General features: G+C 31.6%; 1 protein-coding gene across 1 annotated transcript in view; it reads left to right on the plus strand.

Moving 5' to 3' along the window:
• Positions 1–17,540, plus strand: part of LOC145313398 (uncharacterized) — a 41,221-nt gene extending 23,681 nt beyond the window's left edge. The window contains exons 5-8 of the mRNA XM_080152767.1: positions 328–798; positions 3,384–3,457; positions 7,239–7,467; positions 16,914–17,540. Coding sequence (XP_080008893.1) covers positions 328–798; positions 3,384–3,457; positions 7,239–7,467; positions 16,914–17,026 — 887 coding nt within the window. The 3' untranslated portion in view covers positions 17,027–17,540. The remainder of the gene's footprint in view (positions 1–327; positions 799–3,383; positions 3,458–7,238; positions 7,468–16,913) is intronic.
• Positions 17,541–18,205: the final 665 nt, after the last annotated feature.

Here is an 18,205-nt window from a genome sequence, read left to right on the forward strand (position 1 = left end):
TACAACTAATAAATATGCATTTTAAATTGTGCATAAATTGTCTGGTAATAATAATATTGGTTTCTGCTCAATGCTTGAATGGTTTGTTTTTATGTTAGGTTTGTTAGTCTATAATGTACTAGTGGCTGGGTCTCTAGTATTCAGGTGTACTGTATTCGAAGGATAATAAAAGCTAAAAAAGGCCTTAAACAATTCCAAGAGTAAAATCTAAAAAGCCTTAAACAATCCTTGAACATAAGTAAAGCTTCCGTAAAATATAACACTATTTTCTAGTTTTATAATTACCTAAAAATATTTTATTTATGTATTAATTTGCTTATATTTCAGCGGTTCCCTATGGCAAATTACGCGGCAACAGTCTCCGTCCTCTCTACACTCAACACCCGCCATTTGTACAAATCCCGTCTGATCCACAATTCATCCCCTCCCACCCGTCTGATCCCTCCCACCTGCTCTCCTCATCAGATCCTTCCCACTCGCACTCCCTCCACTCCATGCCGGGAAGTCGGACATCGCCGCGCGACGCACAAAACGCCGGCCGTCGGCGCCACAGGACACGCTCAAAGTCCCCGAATCCGCGCCAACTGCACTCAACCCGCCACAGCACAAGCTATCACACACTTCCGGGTTCTACTCCTGCTACCGCCGCCGCGGCTATGCACCATCACCATCCACCGCCGAATTCAACTGCTTACGCCTCTTACGGACCGCTGGAAGTGTATGCTCCGTATTTTTATCACCAGGCTGCGGCTGGCTATCCCTCTCCTGGAGGCCCTTACCAGCAATCTTTTATTCCAGGTAAAAATCAAGTTAAGATATGCCCGTATGTTGGCTTAACTTTATGTTCGTCTGACTGTCCCCAAACAATTTTTAAACACAACCAACAAAATAAATAGTCTAATCTGCAGTATAAAACTAATATTGTAAGATCTGCAGTCTAAGTACATAGTTTTGCCATTTTTGTTGTGCAACTTTTGGACAAAGAGGGAGGTCATTTTCTAGTAAATCCCGTAAAGGTGTGTGTTATAAGGCCTAAAAATAGTAGTAGAACGATAAGGTGCTCTATATATTTGTATTCCCTATTGAATAGAACAATAGGGAAATTTTTTTTTTTTTTTAATAACCATACCTGGAATATCTTTAAAAAATACGAAATTTCTATCAAACGCTTTGTTTGGCTCAAACTGACAAAAATTTTTAAAAAATATAATTATAATAATAATGTTTTCTATAGGTACAAGGTAAAGGTTAAGAACAATCTATACCATTAAACAAAGGAAGAAGTCATTCTTTACAGGTTGATTTATTATAATTATATTTTTTTTATTTGTGTCAGTTTGAGCCAAACAAAGCGTTTGATATCAATTTCTTATTTTTTAAAGATATTCCAGGAAAGGTTATCAAAAAAAAAAAAAAAAATTTCTTCCCTATTGTTCTATTCAATAGGGAATACAAATATATAGAGCACCTTATCGTTCTACTACTATTTTTAGGCCTTAAAACACACACCTTTACGGGATTTACTAGAAAATGACCTCCCTCTTTGTTCTATAACTATTTAAATACCTTTTGAAATAGGCATATTTAAAATTTGTTATTTATTGAATAATATTTTGAATTTGAGTTAAAATACACTTGTATAAGGAAAAGAAAAAGAATCACGTTTAAGTTTTTACGGAAGAGGAATTTCGTGCGCGGATCATTTAGTTACAAATCAATTTTCATAAATTGGCCGAAAAGATTTTATATGAGGGTACTAATGTTCATGATCAAGGTGATATTCAAGGTTTAGGTATCATCAAATATAAACTAATTTTTTTTATTAAGTTAGCTATCCAATTTGTACGTCCATTTATCTCATAAAGTTTTATAAAAACAAGGATGACAACATCCATAAAAGCGAAGCAGTGAAACGGTAGGACAAACGGACATTAACAATTGTATAGTGTCAGAACTGAATAATCATAATATAAATGTATAAGAGTCAAAGCAAAATTGTAAGTAAATTTGTTGAAAAACTGCTTGATTTAGGATAATGTTTATGGACATACTTACATTTTTAGGACTTGATTATAAAGTTGCTTCGCTTATTACATTATACTTTGTTGTTCTAGGAATCAATATACCAAAAATCAGATCAATCGGATGATTAGATCACTTAAAAATTTGTTGTTAAAAAAGTAAAAAAATCAACATGTTTAAAATGGACGTACGGACATTTTGGTGATGATTATAGAGTTGCTACGCTTTCTAAATCGTACCTAACTATTAAAGGAATCACCATACAAAATTTGAAATCGATAGGACAATTCTAACATGCCTAAATTAACGAAAAAAGCTATCCGTTACGGACGGACGGACGTACGGACGGACGGACCGACACTAATTATAGAAAAGCTTCGCTTTTAAAAATCATTTTGAATGCTTGTTGTAGATTAGGTTAGATTGAGGAAAAGTTAGAACGACCCTAGGGGATTTTTATATGAAAATATGGAGGGGAGGGGTTCAAAAAGCTCAATTTTAAGTAAGGTTAAACCATCACTACAAATAAACCCACAAGCTATAGGACTGTTCAATAAAGCTAAACTTGTCGAAAAAAGGCTAATCAGATAAATGTTTTTTTAATCTGTAAGACTTCCAAATAGTGTTGATCCCTGGCAAAATTAAGAGGATGGATGCAATTTGCTTTTTTCATAAGTAAATTTAAAAAGCTAACCTTTATTATAGCACCTTGAAATAGTTGTAGGCAATTCAATTGGGAAAAGTATCCTTAAAATTATCATCATCTCGCTGCACATTGATCTAGTATAAGGACAATTTAGTTTTTATTTTCAAGTGTTGGTTCATAATTGTTTTTCTCTTAGATTTTTAAAATCCCTAAATGTTAATATAAATAAACTCTAGACAGAATGTTTTTCAGAATTAACAACCCCGCAGTGCCTAAAATTTACGGGTCTTTGCCTCTTAAGCCTAACTTATTTAAAAAGAATAAACACAAACGACTAATAAACTTTGACCTTGTATATGCCATAGTGGTGCATTATTTAGCTTTGGGGGGTCGTGGCTTGGGGCGATAATGGGTCAGTTACAGCAACAATTAACATTATTAAATGCAGCTTTTAACCCTCAGAGTCCACAATAACAATTTTGTCAGCCATTTTTTTTCTTTTGTTATGAGTATAGGAACTATAAAAATAATTTATCTCAGGGCTCGGCAGCCTCTCGCGACGAACACTTGTAAGTCGCAATAGACTGATAGACTGACGTTTTAAAAACATAAAGAACCCCCCCTCCCTTCCCCAACCATTATGTGATATAAAAATGTGGAGGGGGTTTCAGTAATCGATTGTTTTGTTTTTAATTAAATCTTCTTAATTTTTTAGGTTATCCTCATGGCGTGATGATTGGTGGGCCCTGGTTTTATCCTTCAGCTGACTGGGAACAATATTATTACCAGGTATAGTATCTATAGTATCCATATAGCATTATGATTGGTGGGCCCTGGTTTTATCCTTCTGCTGACTGGGAACAATATTATTACCAGGTATAGTATCTATAGTATCCATATAGCATTATGATTGGTGGGCCCTGGTTTTATCCTTCTGCTGACTGGGAACAATATTATTACCAGGTATAGTATCTATAGTATCCACATAGCATTATGATTGGTGGGCCCTGGTTTTATCCTTCTGCTGACTGGGAACAATATTATTACCAGGTATAGTATCTATAGTATTCACATAGTATTATGGTTGGTGGGCCCTGGTTTCATCCTTCTGCTGACTTGGAACAATATTATTACCAGGTATAGTATCTATAGTATCCACATAGTATTATGATTGGTGAGCCCTGGTTTTATCCTTCTGCTGACTGGGAACAATATTATTACCAGGTATAGTATCTATAGTATCCACTTAGTATTATGATTGGTGGGCCATGGTTGTATCCTTCTGCTGACTGGGAACAATATTATTACCAGGTATAGTATCTATAGTATCCACATAGTATTATGATTAGTGGGCCCTGGTTTTATCCTTCTGCTGACTGGGAACAATATTATTACCAGGTATAGTATCTATAGTATCCACATAGTATTATGATTGGTGAGCCCTGGTTTTATCCTTCTACTGACTGGGAACAATATTATTACCAGGTATAGTATCTATAGTATCCACATAGTGTTATGATTGGTGGGCCCTGGTTTTATCCTTCTGCTGACTGGGAACAATATTATTACCAGGTATAGTATCTATAGTATCCACATAGTATTATGATTAGTGGGCCCTGGTTTTATCCTTCTGCTGACTGGGAACAATATTATCTTTAAATCATTTCAATGGTGCGCCAAATCGGGGTGCGCCGAATTTCAGCCAATCACAGTAATATCTGTGCTCTCATTGGTGGAAAGTAAGCTCACTCCGATTTGGCGCACCATTGAAATGATTTAAAGATCCAGCTCAGGTATAGTATCTATAGTATCCACATAGTACTATTATTGGTGGGCCCTGGTTTTATCCGAATTTGTTTTACAGCCCATCTTTACTACAGATAGGGTTGGTCTGTTCGTCCGTAACGGAAATCTCTAATTGTTAATTAAGACATTTAGGAATAATCCTAAAAATTTAAAACTTTGCAATATGATTCCTGAAATAACTAGATACAATTTATAGAAAGCGAAGCAATATTATAGTCTTTTGACAGTATATATGCAATTTTGAAATGTTGATTTTTAAAACACATTTTTACTAAGATATTGGAATGGTGTTTCCTTGGATAACTAGGTACAATTTTATTTATTTGTTGAGTTTTGATTATGGGTTTGTTATCATCCTTGTTTTTTACTTTCTCTTCTTCTTTTTACCATCCATATTAAGACTGTTGTAAAACAGTGTTAAGAAACCACATTTGAGAATTGTTTGGAAATGTGTGGGTGACATGAGGGATACATAAACAGACACAAATATTTTACAGGGGACAAATTTTGGTTTTGTCAAAGTTTCAAATATTTTTATAGCTTTTTCAAACTTTCTTCTTACAATTTTTCTTTTAGGAGATTTGTAACAAAATATAATTAACTTAAATACATTCGATTACTATAAAAATGTTTAAACACGTAATTTTCTAAAACTAACTTGTCATGGTAAGATGGAAAGTTGCACATTTTTTTCTTAATCTTTTTTTTTGTAAATTTTTCTTTGTGACTTTCTTTTTATGTAAGAAGAGTAGAAAATGTCTCCCACGTCTCTAAACTTTTTGTGTGAGAGGACATTAGACATTAACAAATTAGAGCATTCAAAAATAGAGTAGGTACTTTAATGATTTACATTTATTATTTACTAAATTCATAGTATCATTAAATAAAAGTAATAGGTTCTTCCTTTTAGTATAGCTTCTCATAGATCCGAGAAGGGTTCATGACTATTTTTGGGGTAGGATGCAATAACCCTCTCAAGAGAAATCTCCCCTAAAAAAATTACCCCAAAATTTTTTCTTACTTTTTCGTTTTAAATCTAAAAAAGGGGGGAGTCGAATTCAACCCAAACTCCCTCCCTCACCAAAATGCCCCTAGAGGCCTTTAAGTGCGTACCAACATTATATAAAAGGGTAATGTTAGTTTTAAAAAATCCCAAATCGACATAGGAATCACAATAATAAAAAAGGCAATTTTATCAAATGAAAATCTTGTATTACGGGAATCAAATATCAATGGGTTGATTCTTCCTACTGTGCCTATGTTATCTAAGTATTAGAGTTATTAATTATGAATGGACTGACACATCATAAATAAGGATTGAATTAGCTCATGAAATATGTAGAGTATTATCCAAAGGTGCGTAGTTAATCTAAAATAACTCTAATGTGGGGATAATAATGTGTCCCCCTAGTACAGAGTTGTAACCACAAATTACCAAGTTGATAAATATGGCATTTCAAATTTGGTTTGACTTCTACCATTCCTACTGAGGCATTGTTACATTTCATGCAATTACATTTTTAGACGTTTGGTGACTTAAAAATAAATGCTATTGTTATAATTTCAATATATCCTACTTTATTATATCGGATCTCAGCGGATATGTAGCTTAAAATATCACTAATCATGTAACGATATGGTTCTTGTTTACAGTGAATCTTTTTGTGGTTCAAAGGAAGACTTCTATCTATTTTGGAGAGGAGAGTATCTCAGCCCTTCCAAGATAAATCGCCCCCCCCCCCCCACACAAAAAAACTTTTTAAAATTTAACCATTCCTCTTTCCTAAAGTGCTTCTAGAGGCCTTTAGGAGCGAAGCCGCTATATTTTGACATAATGCAACGGAATCTATTGTCCTTGCTCCTCTTTCAGCTTCCTCTCATCATTCTTACATCAAAACCAAAATTATTTTTATCATCAGGAAACTTTTTATTAAAAAGTCATTCCCATATAAACAACCCCTTAAATAGTGAATGTAAATATTCATTTATTTCCCTGGTATCTCATTTATATCCCTGGTATGATTTTAGAAGATTTTTAATTTTTTTTGGAAGATTTTATAATTTTTATTAATTACTAAAAGAAAGAAAAATTATACCAGGGAAATAAATGAAATTTGAAAACTAAAATTAAACCACATTTTACTAGCATAAAAATGAGTTTTTGTTTAAATGAGAATGATATTCCTGTCCAGTTTTTTGTTTAGGAATGAATATTTCTTACCCTCGTGAATAAATGATGACCTATCGGTCCATCATTTATTCCCTCGGGTAAGAAATATTCATTCCTAAACAAAAAACTGGACAGGAATACCCCATTTAATTGATTTGCCTGTCTAGAAAAAGTTAATACATTTTTTTGATTAAATCAGATGTACAATAACCTTAGATTCTTAAGTTACTTTAAAGATTTAATTTTTTTAATATTTCACTCTTTCTATACTGCTTATGTGTGTGTGAATGTGCACCAAGTCACGTGACAAATTAGCATTATTAAAACTGTTTTATTTATTATTATCGCTAATAATATGTCATAATGATTGGATGGGAAATAAATATAAACCATCATATAAATATAGTAAAATGTGATAATATGCAATTAAAATCATATTTATTATCTTGTATAATTTTATCATAAAGAATTTTATTTCCCGGTGGAGGATAATTGTCCAAGATCGGGGTTTGTTGGATCTATGGTTGATAAATTGAATTTGAATTTGAATTTGAATTTGAATTTGAGCTGTGCAATAACTACTTCTTTTTATAGGAACAAACTCGTGAAGAGCGGAGACAAAGCCGTGATCGGCGGGACCATTCAGAAGGGCGAAAGCGCTCGCGTTCCCGCAGCAAATCCGCCGCCAAAGATGTCGCCGACGAGGCGGCAAAAGTGGTTGAGTCAGCCCCCGGCGGAACAATGGGCGTGGCGGCGGGAAAACGGGCCAACAGAAAGCATAAGCGCACGCCTACAGAAACAGATGTTGATAAAACATTTTCAGGTAATTCTTTTTGTTTAGTCAATTTTTTTTATTCTCTTTAATTTGACGAATTTCAAATAAAAAAAAAACACTTAGTTTAATGTTAATTTAATAATCATGTTTAGAATATATTTTTATAAGCCTACTTTTTATCCATTGCTATTTTGACCCCATCAAGAAATCGTTTAAAACGTGAACGATTTCTGATTTTTTGTCTGCATTTGCTTTTAGACTGACTACTTATATGTAGCTTCAGATTCATAAATGAAAATCAAGGAATAATTTTATAGATAACAAAGAAGATAGTTATTTCTATAAAATGTGTGCATTGATATTTCTTAACGTTGATTTTACCATATACTAATTTAGCGGATTCGTCCCTAGAAGCCTCTAGGGGCATGGAAATGTTTTCTTTTCAATCCATATTAAGATTAGCTGGTTTTTTTTCAATTACTCACTTGGTAGGGTAATGGTATTCTATCCTAAAATAGTGATAAACCTTCCCATGACCTATGAGAAGCCACCCTGTAAAGGAGAACCATATCGGTTCAGCGGTTAGCGTTATCCTTCGGTACAAACCAACAGACAGACTGAAAGAGATCTTCTTACTTTTATATAAGGATAGATTAATATTCTATTTCTATCTAAAAAATTGCTAACTTTATATGCTGCTCTACATAGATTTTAATTGTACTTGTTTTTTTTCTATATATTTATATTCCATGGTTGAGCATTTAAAGAGAATGCATTTTCACCCGTGTTGTTTTTCTATCCATATATTATTGGAAAAGAAAAATATGGATGAAAGATTCAAAATGTGTCCTATTATATTAAGAAAGAATTTATAAGCTATGAAAGAAATACTTTTTGGCTTACTTTATTATATTCTATTCATATTTTTCTACCATAAATATTTTTTAATAGCTTAGAATCCTTATTTGATTAAAAATTGTGAAAGAATTACTCCACATATATTTATGCATCCACTGTGTTTAAACCTGCTGCTGTGAGGGTTAATCAAGTTGATCTAACTTCATCTGCTTTTTGCCAATCATAGAAATTGGTTCACTTTACCATTTTCTTCTTGTAACTATTAACCAGGGAGATAGGGATCAGTGATAGATTTGCCAATCATAGAAATTGGTTCATTATACCATTCTCTATATGTAACTACTAGCGACTGCGTCCCTAGCATCTAGGGGCTCTAAAGAATATGAAAGGGCAGAAAAATAGACTAAAACCATACCTACCCAGACTTTTTATAAAAATGAAATAGCCTAAAACCATCCCGAGACCTATAAGTAGCTTCAATGTAAAGAAGGACAATATCGGTTCAGTGGTTAGTGAGATCCTCCACTACAGACAAAAAGAGCTTGTTACTTTATATATTAGGATTATCCAGGGATATAGGTATAATGGATCAGCATTAAATTTCGAGTTAAATCAATTGGTTCAATTTAATATTTTTTTTATTTTACAGGGATTAAGGTTTAAGTTATCGGATTTAATTTGGTTAGTTATAGAAATTTGCTTATTTACACATTTTTTTGTTAGTCTATTAAGATCTCGCTAACCTTTAAACCGACTAAATTCTCAATTTTAGGGAAGCTTAATAGAGCTCCCATGATGATTTTTATCATTATTTGTCCATCAATTTTTCAATTTCGTTTAAATGGTTTAAATGATAAACAGAGTTTAATTTTAAAATGAAATTTATAAATTAAAACCCAATATAAATACTCATACAGAAGGACGAATAGAAGTATTGAAAATGTAACTACACGGATCTACTGCAGTTCACGGTAAAATATTGCTGTAAAGCAATATTTCCAAAAATCTATGAATTTTAAAGGCTGCTAGCTGCCAAACGGCTGATCGTACAGATCATACCCGCACACCATTTTAAGCGGCATAAGAGGCCTACAAATAATCTGGAATAGCCAAGAACCCATTATGCACAGGGAAAGCTTCACTGAAGAAAAAACGCGTAAGGTCTTTTTCGCGCATTTCTCTGCACTGCGAGATAACTATGCATTATTGATTTATGGCTATTCCAGATTATTTGTAGGCCTTCTTATGCCGCTTAAAACAGTGTGCGGGCATGATCTGTACGTTCAGCAGTTTGGCAGCTAGCAGCCTTTAAAATTCATAGATTTTTGGAAATATTGCTTACCAGCAATATTTTACCGTGAACTGCAGTAGATCCAACTACACTTGTAAAAATATGTATGTATATGAGAGGAAGAGCCAAGATTTGAACTCCAATTATATGAAATTGTATGAATTTTCTGTAGGCATATCACACCCAGAAAAATAGACATTGTTTCAGTAATTTAAATCAATTTTAATCTGTTTTTGTTTTAAGTTTGATTAAGTTTAAATCTTGACCACAAATAAATTTTATCATGAATCTTAAGGTAATGAACGATAAATGGATACACTTCCCCAATGATGACAAACCAAAGTACTACTTCTGTAAATTAAAATAATTGATTGAAAAGTTTGGACACTGTCAGTTTGAACCATCTAATTTAATGAATGTACCCAAAGTATCAAACAAACTTTGGGTACCACTTTAAATAACTCTCCAATGTCTCCTTACCCTCCTGTAGTAGAAATCATTATAGCATATAGTTTGATATTAAACATTTTATGATTTAAATAAGAAAAATCATTGTTGAATGTCTATCTCCATTCCAAATCACACCATTTTAAATTGGAAATGCATAATTTTTATACATAGCTGTAGTTTGGTATGGCTGGCATATGCCTGCAAGAAAATTGGCCGAGCTTTCATAAATTCATTCTTTCATACCTAATTAAAAATTATATATTGTACAGTATGAATTTTTAAAAAGTATTGTTAAACGGCTTTAAATTCAGTTTTCTAACATTTAGTAAAAAAGTAGAATCATTCTCTGGTAGTTAAGAATGAGGCTGATGGTGTAGAACTTGTCAAAATAGAAACTTAAAATATAATGACTACTGCTGCTTTGTAAAGAGTTATGGCCCGCAAAATTGAGCATAAATAAGGCCAACATTATAAATAAAATGTTTATTGATATCATTATAATGTTTTCTATTATAAAAACTATATAAAAGGTACTTGTTATTTGGCAAAATTTATTTAAACAAGGATGACAAAATGCATAAAAAGTAGCTCAACAAATTAGAACTGACGGAATATTGATATTAAATGATGCACCATGTATCAAACTGTAGCACTGTGTTAAATGCCTTTCGTCTTAGGGAAAAAACAGACAGACGAACGCTCTGGCAAACCCAAAGCTTTTAAAATGTTTAAACTCATGGAAAAATATGCCAATATACGTTGGTTAATCTACAACTTAATCTTAAATGTCCCTAAATGTGTCCCTGAGAAAAAAGAAACATCTGCAATCATTTTCCTGCAAAAGAAGTAGGGGTTTAATTGAATTCTGGCGGAAATTTCAATAATTGTAGAAATCTCACAATTTTTTGCAACTCTTTTTTTCATAATCTCACTTGCCAACAAAATGGCGAAATTGCCCCCTAAGGTAAAATTTTACTTTTGAGGAATTCTTATGCAAATATATATAAATTTGTATTTAATTTAAATATTCTACCAAATTTCAATTCTTTTCATGGTGTGTTCCCTTAAAGTGCCTTGTTGAGCAAAGATCCCCCCCCCCCCAAAACTGATACGTCTTACTCTACAGTCGCGCGGGTATAACTAACTAAATGATCTAACAAATGATATCAAATTTCCTTTATTTTATGCAAAGTTTAGAGTAATTATTTTTGATAAATATGGAAGTGTTAAATAGACATTTTATTCATCAATTTTATTATTATTATTTATAATATTTTACTTTCGTACATAATGCTTTACATATTCATCAAAAATATTCTAATTAATTCTTATTTGTTTCAAAGCTTTTAATAGGTAAATATCAAAGGCGGATTCTTTAAAAAACAAGTATTGCTGCATCTGTTTTTTTCATATTTAAATCTTGAAATGGTTACTTTTCTAGCCCCTCTGCCCCTTCGAATATAGAGGCCTTAGATACTAGGGTCATAGCCGCGAGTATTGTATATTTTTTTTAAACGGCAACACTAACAATAAATAAAATCTGTAATATAAAAATACTGTTATTCACATAAAAAGCTTGAAAGATGAATTGATTGAAAGCATCATTTAGTGTCAATAAAAAAGTTAATTTGATTATTGACAAGATAATCACTTTATATTTATTCATTTCAATAACAATAACCTTTATTTCATTTTATGGGAATGGAGCTACTCTTTATCTAGTATTTTGCCGTTATTAGAACATTACCTAACAAAAATTCTTGTTATTGAAGGATGATTTAAATTTAAAACAAAATAAATAAAGTAATTATGATGTTGCTTATTTACAATACCTGTTTTTTTACAAGTTGTTTTACTAATAGTTTTATATTATTTTACTCTAGAGAACTTTTCTATAAATTGTGATTACTCTTATAATTACAAATACTGCGCCAGTCATGAATAAAATTGTTCTTGTATTCAACGTCATTATAATAATTATCTATAGAACGTTATTTTTGCCATTTCAATTCAATAGACCCACAAAAATATTCAAAACATCATTCAAAAAACTGCTTCCTTATTTTAAGAATTTTCAAAAATATATTTCCTTAAGGGGCGATTCCTCGTATTTTTCACAGTATCTTTTCTCCTATTTCTAGCCCCTGCGGGGGGCTCAAACCCTGCGGGGCCAATTACCTTACATTATTGGGTAATTACCTAACCCAATATAACCTAACCTAACCTAAAATAACCTATAAAAAGCCATTTTAAAAATACGACAAATCGCCCTTTAAGGGCGTTGCCACGAAAGGGACTATTTACAAACATTCATTGCGTTCAGACTGCTTTAAGGTACTTTTTAGCTGTTTTAGTGTTTTTGGTCTGATTTACAAAAATTTTGCTAGTAGAAGTACCAATATTAAATTTTCAGGCCTTTTATGAAATATTGGTAAAAAAGATAAAGGGAAAATTTTTTTTTTATTTTAGGCATTCTTTGGTGCATATGGTCCGATTTACACAATATTTGAATAAGTTTATGCTTTGAAACTTATGGATGATGTCAATTTTTCATCCTTTTTTTATAAGAAAGTAGTAGATTTTAATTTCCAGCCTTTATCATTATATAAAGGGTCATTACTCTGGTGATAATTTCTTTAATTAAGGAATAAATAAATAGAAAGCTCTACCATGAGAACAAAAGAAAAGAAATTGGTCATTATCTTTATACTTGACTTATCAAACACTGCTACTTAATTATATAGTGTATGATTATAAATTTGATTAAATCACAATGAATCAAACTTTCTAGCTCTTATTTTCTTTCATTCTTTGGCTATTTTAGAAGCAAAGCTACTCTATTATTTGAAATATCCGTCAGTCCGTCTGTAAATTCCCTATACCAATATAAATTCAGTATATAATTTGATAATATAATACCCTGTCAACAATTTAATCTAACCTAACATAAATAAAAAAGTTTATTTTAGGGTGGGGGGGGGGGGGGTTATGTGCTCTTATAGGGAATTTGAGGGAAACGCTGTATAAAAGACTTAATAAGTTTGTACAGAAATTAGGGAAATTGTTATTAGATCTTAATCTTCAACTGTAACAAACAATTTTCATCAAATCAAAACATTTCCTTTAAACCTTGGGTGCCCAAGGAGAAGGAAAATATTTCGGAAAACAAAAAAGATGTTATTTGCTGCGTGTTTCTTAAGATATCTTAAACTGCTAGACCAAGAAATATACATTAAACAGGGAAATTGAGGGAAGAGACAATGCACGATAAATTTATGTACGTACCCCATGATTATAAACAAAATTACGCCTTTTGTAAATATAAATTATTGGTTTAAAATTGTGTACACTAATAGATTGAAACCAACCAATTAAAATTCTATGTTTTTATAACTGTGGGTACCAGTGTAATTTACATCCCAATGTCCCCTCCCTTCCTGAGTCTGACTGTGAATTAAAATTGTTTTTTTGTTTAGCATGGTTTTTAATGTTAGTGGCATCTACTACCCAAAGACAAATAGACAGTGGAAAACCAATTTTATTCAACAGTACATTATACTTACATGGACTTTGGACAAAATAGATGAATAATAAGACGAATAAATTATTATTACAAATCAAATGATAGTCAACTGTGCATATAATTGTAGAAGAATATAAGAAGCTAGTTTAGTGTATTATGATTTTTCCTAATGTACCACTACTTAGTTTGAACCTTTATAAGTCATTGGACAACTACCGACCGACATGCCGACAATAAACTCAACCCTATAGATAAGAAACATAAAACACATAAAAATATCCATTTAAAATTCTTTTTAAAAATAGTTTTATAAAAAGCGTGCAAGTGAATTCTCAATTGTGCGTGCAAAAACTGACCTTTACGCACTAACGATTCAATTACCATGCTTCTGATTCTTTCTTTTAGGCAGAGCCGCGCACAAATATGCCGCGCAAATTTTTTGTTTGTCCGCTCAACTGATAAGCAAGCACATTTTTGGCGCATTAGACCGACAACCGTTTAGATCGGTGGTCTGTAATAAAAAGGATGAAAATATCTATAAATAGCGAAGCACATAACGGACACATGGAGTAAGAAAAGGAACCTGTGCTAAATGATCTTTAAAAAGATAATTTTGTCTTCAGTTTTGGTACTTTTTCGTTCCTTTCATATCTGTTGTAGTCTTATTGTATTCAACAGTCATGTCATGTCATGTCTGCAGATTGTGCAAAGCTTAATTTACGAGTAGCTACGCTTTTTTAATAACATTTTGGTAAGCTTTGATACACATGAAAATTACAACTTCTATATAATATATTATTTTGCTTTAGCAAAAGTAGTCTTTAAAACACAATTTATATTATTTTGTATTTTGTTTTATTGGAAAAAGTAAAAGTATTAAAACTAGTTTTGAAAATAAAAAAATAAGCCAAGTCTGAATAAAATTAAAGGGGTATCCTACCAAACTAAGATTCTAACTTCCAATCTCTATCTCTCTATCTCTATCCGATCTATATCTTAAAAAGCAGCAGAGAAAATCACATCCCCCATACCATTACAGACTGATGGACGGAGAGACAGACAGAGTGAATAATAGATTTGCATCATTACTAAAAATCTGTGAATAAGAAAGGGCTAGAAAAATTATTCATAAGTTGCATTTTCTTATCTAATGTCATATCAATGTTTATCTGTTACTATGACAATAGTTTACGGTTCTAACTTTTTCTTTTATTGTCATAGTTTAAAAATGCTTAAGTTTTAAGCTGATAAGGTTTTGAAGTTAGAAACTTGTATGTTCAAAAAGAGAAGAAAAAAATTTAGGGTTACCTTTACCCCTTTTATCCATTAAAAAAAATAAACCCAACTGAAGATAATGCAAACAGTTTTACTTAAATTTATTGCATTATAAATTTTGACTAACATTGAGATTATAGAAATTGTAAAGCTGCAAAAAAATTGTTTACTTGTTAGGGCTCCAAATCTAAAGGAAGGGAGTTTTTTTTGCATGTTTGCATGCTTGCCCATGCACACACACACAAACATACATTATATTTTCACCACAATATTGCAAAACAGTTTAGTCAAAGAATATTCAATAAACAAACTAGGAATAGGGAAATGTATTTAAATTATTAATTTTTTTAGCAAACAAACAATTTTTTTTAAAAATCATTCAACTGACCAATTTAAAAAAAATTACTTTTTGAATATAGTCCCCTTCATTGCAACGCCCCTTAAGGGGCGTTTTTTCGTATTTTTACAGTATTATTTCTTCTTTTTCTAGCCCCTGCGGGGGGCTCTAAACCTGCGTGGCCATTTGCCTAACCCTGCGGGGCAATCACCTAACACAATATAACCTAACCTAACCTAACATAAGCTATCAAAAGCCATTTTGAAAATACGACGAATTCCACGAAAGGGAATATACCCTACTTTCTTATTAAACACTTCTATGATTTCAAGTTCCTGTTTTTATTTTGAAACTTTATTTGAGTAATCTTTTACCACTTTTTTTCATTTTCTTTTACATTCAATGACCTTAATTGAAAAGAGTTTTATGCCAAAAAAATATTTGCAGAAATTTTCTCAATGGTTGAAGGATATGTTATTTCATTTGTATGGCTGTTTTTGAATAGGTTTCTTTTTCTCTATTTGTATACAGGAACCTTGAAGCACTTTAAAAAGAATGATATACAATCATTAATATGACAAGTGAGGGGGAGCAAAAAGGGTTGTATTGTAAAAAGTCTTTGACAGATCAATTGGTGTAATGAGAATATAATGATACTGCCTTTCATATCAAGTGTACTGTTTCTGCAATAGTTTTATTGGGTTCTAATTTAATACTATTCAGTGAATTGATCCTTATGTTTTTTATTAGGTTTTTGGCATATATATTTTATCTAATATTTTATTTTTATTCTTTCAAATGGTAACCAATAACATGACTTTTAATTCTGACATAATTTATTAGAATCATGAAACATTGTTAACTATGAAGATGTCTGTACTCCAGTTAAAAATTATTCCATCCTTGAAAAAAAAAGAATTGTACTGTCAATCAAATTATCTGTTGCAATGTTGAATTTGTTTCTCCATATGGTTTTCTACTTAACAATCATCATAAAATATTTGTGGTAGAAACCATTTTCTAAATTATCCATTTAATGAACTTAGAATAGACAAGAAACAATTTAAATCTGCTTAAGCAACAAAGATAACTTTATTTTAAAAGTACTTTTAAAAGCAAAGCTTTTCTATAAATTGAATCCGTACGTCCGTCCATAATAGCTCGGTTTCGCCCCTAGCCTCTAGGGTTAGGTTAGGGATGTCCCACCCCCCAAGAAAATAGCTTAAAACCACCACAGGACCAATAGGTATATACCCTGAAGAGTAGAATCCGATCGGTTCAGCGGTTACCAAGATCTTAAGGGACAGACGGACGGACAGACAGACAGACAGACGGCCGGAAGGACGGACGGACAGACGGACGGACGGACAGACATCAAGCTACTTTGTATTGTAGATTAAGACAGAATATAATAGTTTAATCGCTTTTAAACTTTTGATTTTTATTCCTGTAGCAGCTAGGTAAGATTTAAAAAGCGTAGCAACAATAAAATCGTTACCAGAAAAAAATATGATATTTAGAACATTGATTCCTAGGAAAACAAGATAATATATTTTAAGCGAAGAATCTCCATAGACAGTTTTGTACCAGGTTTATGTAAATTTTGTTTGTACCTTGAAATTAATATTCTAGTTAAGTGTTGACACTCTACAAGTTGTTTCTTTTACAGTATGATTTCAGAACTTCGCTTTTATGGGTGTTATCGATCTTGTTATTTATGATTTAAATTGTTGAAAAATAAATGTAAATTTTAATTACAGGTATGGATAGAGAAATTGGTGAGGAGTTTATTGAGCAAACAATGGAGGCAAGAACTACTGGTACAAGAACAGCTGATCAAACCATTTCTGGCACAGAATCTGAAGCTTGGTGATAATATAAAACAGCTGTCCAGACTTGTAATTAGCTGATATGGAATTAAAACAGCTGATGATTTAATTTTGTTGTAGCTAGGCTTGTTGACTGGGTTCTGAAAAAAGAATGTAACATAATCATTTGATCTGTTGGATGAAAAATTAGACAAAGCTGACTTCAAAGAGCTAAACTGTAAACAATTTAAATATCAAAAACACATTTTAAAAAAAATATTAAGTGATTTAATTTATCCAAAGGCTTAATGTTCAGAACTTTTTGAGACATGTAGTGAAACATAAATTCACATGATTAATGAATAAGACAATTCCTATTAAGAAATTGCAAACAGCATAGATCTACAGCATGACCCTCGAAAAAGTATTTTTAAGCATCTGCAGCCCATATTTCTCAATGAATTATCAAAAAATGTATATGTTCTTGTTCTCTGTAGATTTCCACACAAGTAGATATAAAAATATTTTTTTTTACATCAATTAACAGCTGAGATTTTTTGAGCCAAAGTTTTGAAAAAGTGGCTGAGGAAAAAGTAACTTTTCAAGAAAAATATTTTTTTAAAGTGAAATGACATTTTTAGATTAGTGTAAATTGCAAAAACACCCTTACAGAAAGAAATCCTATAAAAAATAGTAGCAAATTGAAAGTTTACATAAACAGAAATCAAACACTTTTTATTTTATCAAAATAAGTTAAAAAACCAAAAAGTTACAGCTACAAACTTTTATTAAACATTTAATAATTTAAATGATTTTTATGTGTCTTAGATTAATTTGATAAGTGGGCGTGAATTTATTGGTAAAGGTTGCGCTAATCCTTCTGGTAATGAGCATAAATTGGGGAGGGGTTTATTTAAGGTCATATTAATAAGTGGGAGATATTATAAGATTTGAGGGAAAATGGTTATAAGAAAAATGTATTCAGTAAAATTTGAAAAGTAGTTTTTTATATGTAAAAGTAACGTTTTTAAATGCAATAAAAAATGTATCAATTGTAAACTTGCCCTTCTTTCTTATTTGTTTTTTAACTGGTTGATAAAAAGTAATATACTAATAAAAAACTAAGAAATATTTAGCAATATCCAGTTTCTCAAGCACTTTTTCCAAACTTTGGCTTTAAAAATCTCGGCTGTTAATTGATGTAAAAAAAATATTTTGATATCCTTTGATGTAGAAAATTATAG

The sequence above is a fragment of the Acartia tonsa genome, chromosome 3 (assembly GCF_053477335.1).
Source record: "Acartia tonsa isolate MP-2025a chromosome 3, ASM5347733v1, whole genome shotgun sequence".
Classification (NCBI taxonomy): Eukaryota; Metazoa; Arthropoda; class Copepoda; order Calanoida; family Acartiidae; genus Acartia; species Acartia tonsa.